This window comes from Meles meles, chromosome X (genome assembly GCF_922984935.1).
Source record: "Meles meles chromosome X, mMelMel3.1 paternal haplotype, whole genome shotgun sequence".
Taxonomy (NCBI): domain Eukaryota; kingdom Metazoa; phylum Chordata; class Mammalia; order Carnivora; family Mustelidae; genus Meles; species Meles meles.
The window spans coordinates 120,372,695-120,374,496 of NC_060087.1; the positions used below are offsets into that span (position 1 = coordinate 120,372,695).

At 69.1% G+C, this 1,802-nt stretch overlaps 1 protein-coding gene across 2 annotated transcripts; it reads right to left on the reverse strand.

Annotated features, from left to right (window-relative positions):
• Positions 1-464: 464 nt before the first annotated feature.
• SOX3 (SRY-box transcription factor 3) lies at positions 465-1,802 on the reverse strand. Of its 2 annotated transcripts, XM_045996280.1 has the most exons (3): positions 1,511-1,577; positions 796-1,444; positions 465-708 (listed from the first exon to the last, which is right to left on the reverse strand). In XM_045996280.1, exons 1-3 carry the CDS (start codon positions 1,575-1,577, stop codon positions 465-467), a joined length of 960 nt encoding a protein of 319 aa, XP_045852236.1. The 2 variants fall into 2 exon arrangements, with proteins under 2 accessions (XP_045852236.1, XP_045852235.1); XM_045996279.1 differs by having other exon boundaries at positions 465-1,802.

Sequence of the window (1,802 nt, forward strand, 5' to 3'; positions counted from 1 at the left end):
AAACCCACAAGGAAAACCGATGCAACGCGACGAGGGGAGGAGGCGTTGCCGTTCTCAGGCCAGCCTCCCCGAGAGAGCAGAGAGCACATTTCTCCTATTCACTCACTCCTTGTCTAACAGTAAACTAACGAGACAACATTTTCAAATGCAACAGAAAAACCCAGGAACCCAGGAGGGGGGGGGGGCTGCTTTTTCTCTGCAAACATCACAGCGATTCCCAGCCTACAAAAGGGGAGGGAGGGGCAGCGGCGAGGAGTCGGCGATCTCTAGAAAGTCCCATTTCCGCTGCTCCGGACTTCTTTTCGCTTTCGTACAAAACCCGACAGCTACAGCAAAACTTTCTGTCCTCCCCATCATCGGTACAAGGCAACAGTCCCAGGCAAGCAAAGCTAAACAACAAGGCGTCCCAACTTGGGGGTGCGGGGCGGGATGGGGGCGGAGGGGCGGCGCGCGCAGGCGGGCGCTCAGATGTGGGTCAGCGGCACCGTTCCGTTGACGGCAGTCCCGGCGCCCTGGTAATGCTGGTGTACGCTGTGCAGGCGGCCGCCGGGCAGCGGCGAGGCGGCGTCGGCCGCGTCCCCGCCGGGTGGCAGGTACATGCTGATCATGTCGCGCAGGTCGCCGAGGCACGCGCGCTGCGAGTGCGATGTGATGGCGGGCGGCGGCGAGCTGGGTTCGGTCTTCACCACCGTGCCCATGGGGCCCAGGCTCATGGCGGCGGCGGCGGCGGCCGCGGCGGCGGCGGTGGCGGGCTGCTGCCCGTAGGCGGCGGCCGCGGCGGCGGCGGCCGAGGGCGCCATGCCCCCGTAGCCCGAGGCGGCGGCGGCGGCGGCGGCGGCGTTCATGTAGCTCTGGGCGCCGGGCGGCATCATGGGGCTGTACTGCAGGCCGGCCATGTCGTAGCGGTGCATCTGCGGCAGCGCGGGCGGCGGCGGCGGGCTGCTCATGGTCGCGGGCTGCGCGTAGCCCAGCTGCTCCTGCACCAGCGAGTACGCGCCGTTGGCCCAGCCGTTCACGTGTGTGTACGTATCCAGGCGCTGGCCCACGCCCACCGGGCTGCTGGCCGCGGCGGCAGCGGCCGCGGCAGCGGCAGCGGCGGCCGCGCCGGGGGGCAGCAGGCCTCCGGGCAGCGAGTACTTGTCCTTCTTGAGCAGCGTCTTGGTCTTGCGGCGCGGCCGGTACTTGTAGTCCGGGTACTCTTTCATGTGTACGGCGCGCAGTCGCTTGGCCTCGTCGATGAACGGCCGTTTCTCGGCGTCGGTCAGCAGTTTCCAGTCGGCGCCCAGGCGCTTGCTGATCTCGGAGTTGTGCATCTTGGGGTTCTCCAGGGCCATCTTGCGCCGCTGCCCGCGGGACCACACCATGAAGGCGTTCATGGGCCGCTTCACGCGGTCCTGGTCGCTGCCCCCGCCCCCGCCACTTGAGCCCCCGCCGCTGCCGCCGCCTGCGTTCGCGCCGCTGCCTGCGTTCGCGCTGCTCTTGCCTGCGCCACCCGGGGCTGCGGGGCCGCCTGCGCCCGCCGCAGGGGTGGGTGGCCCCACGGGGTTCTTCAGCTCCGTCTCCAGCAGGCTGTACATGGCCGGGGCGGGAAGTAGGTGCGCCAGAGTGGCGGGAGGAGAAGGCGCCCCTGGGGCTGGAGCGGCCACGGTGAAAAGGCCCGGGGACTCCGTCGGAGGGGTGCTCGGGGGCCGGTGGGCCGGCGGGTCAAGCGGGAAGGGCAGGCTTGCCAAAGTGCTCCGCGCCAAGTCGGCAGGAACCCGCAGGCTACTCGCACCTGATACGTTGTCTCGAGCTGGCCGCAT

Bases quoted from the DNA above. Each gene is read 5' to 3' on its own strand.
- SOX3 (XM_045996279.1), bottom strand. From the start codon at position 1,802: ATGCGGCCAGCTCGAGACAACGTATCAGGTGCGAGTAGCCTGCGGGTT.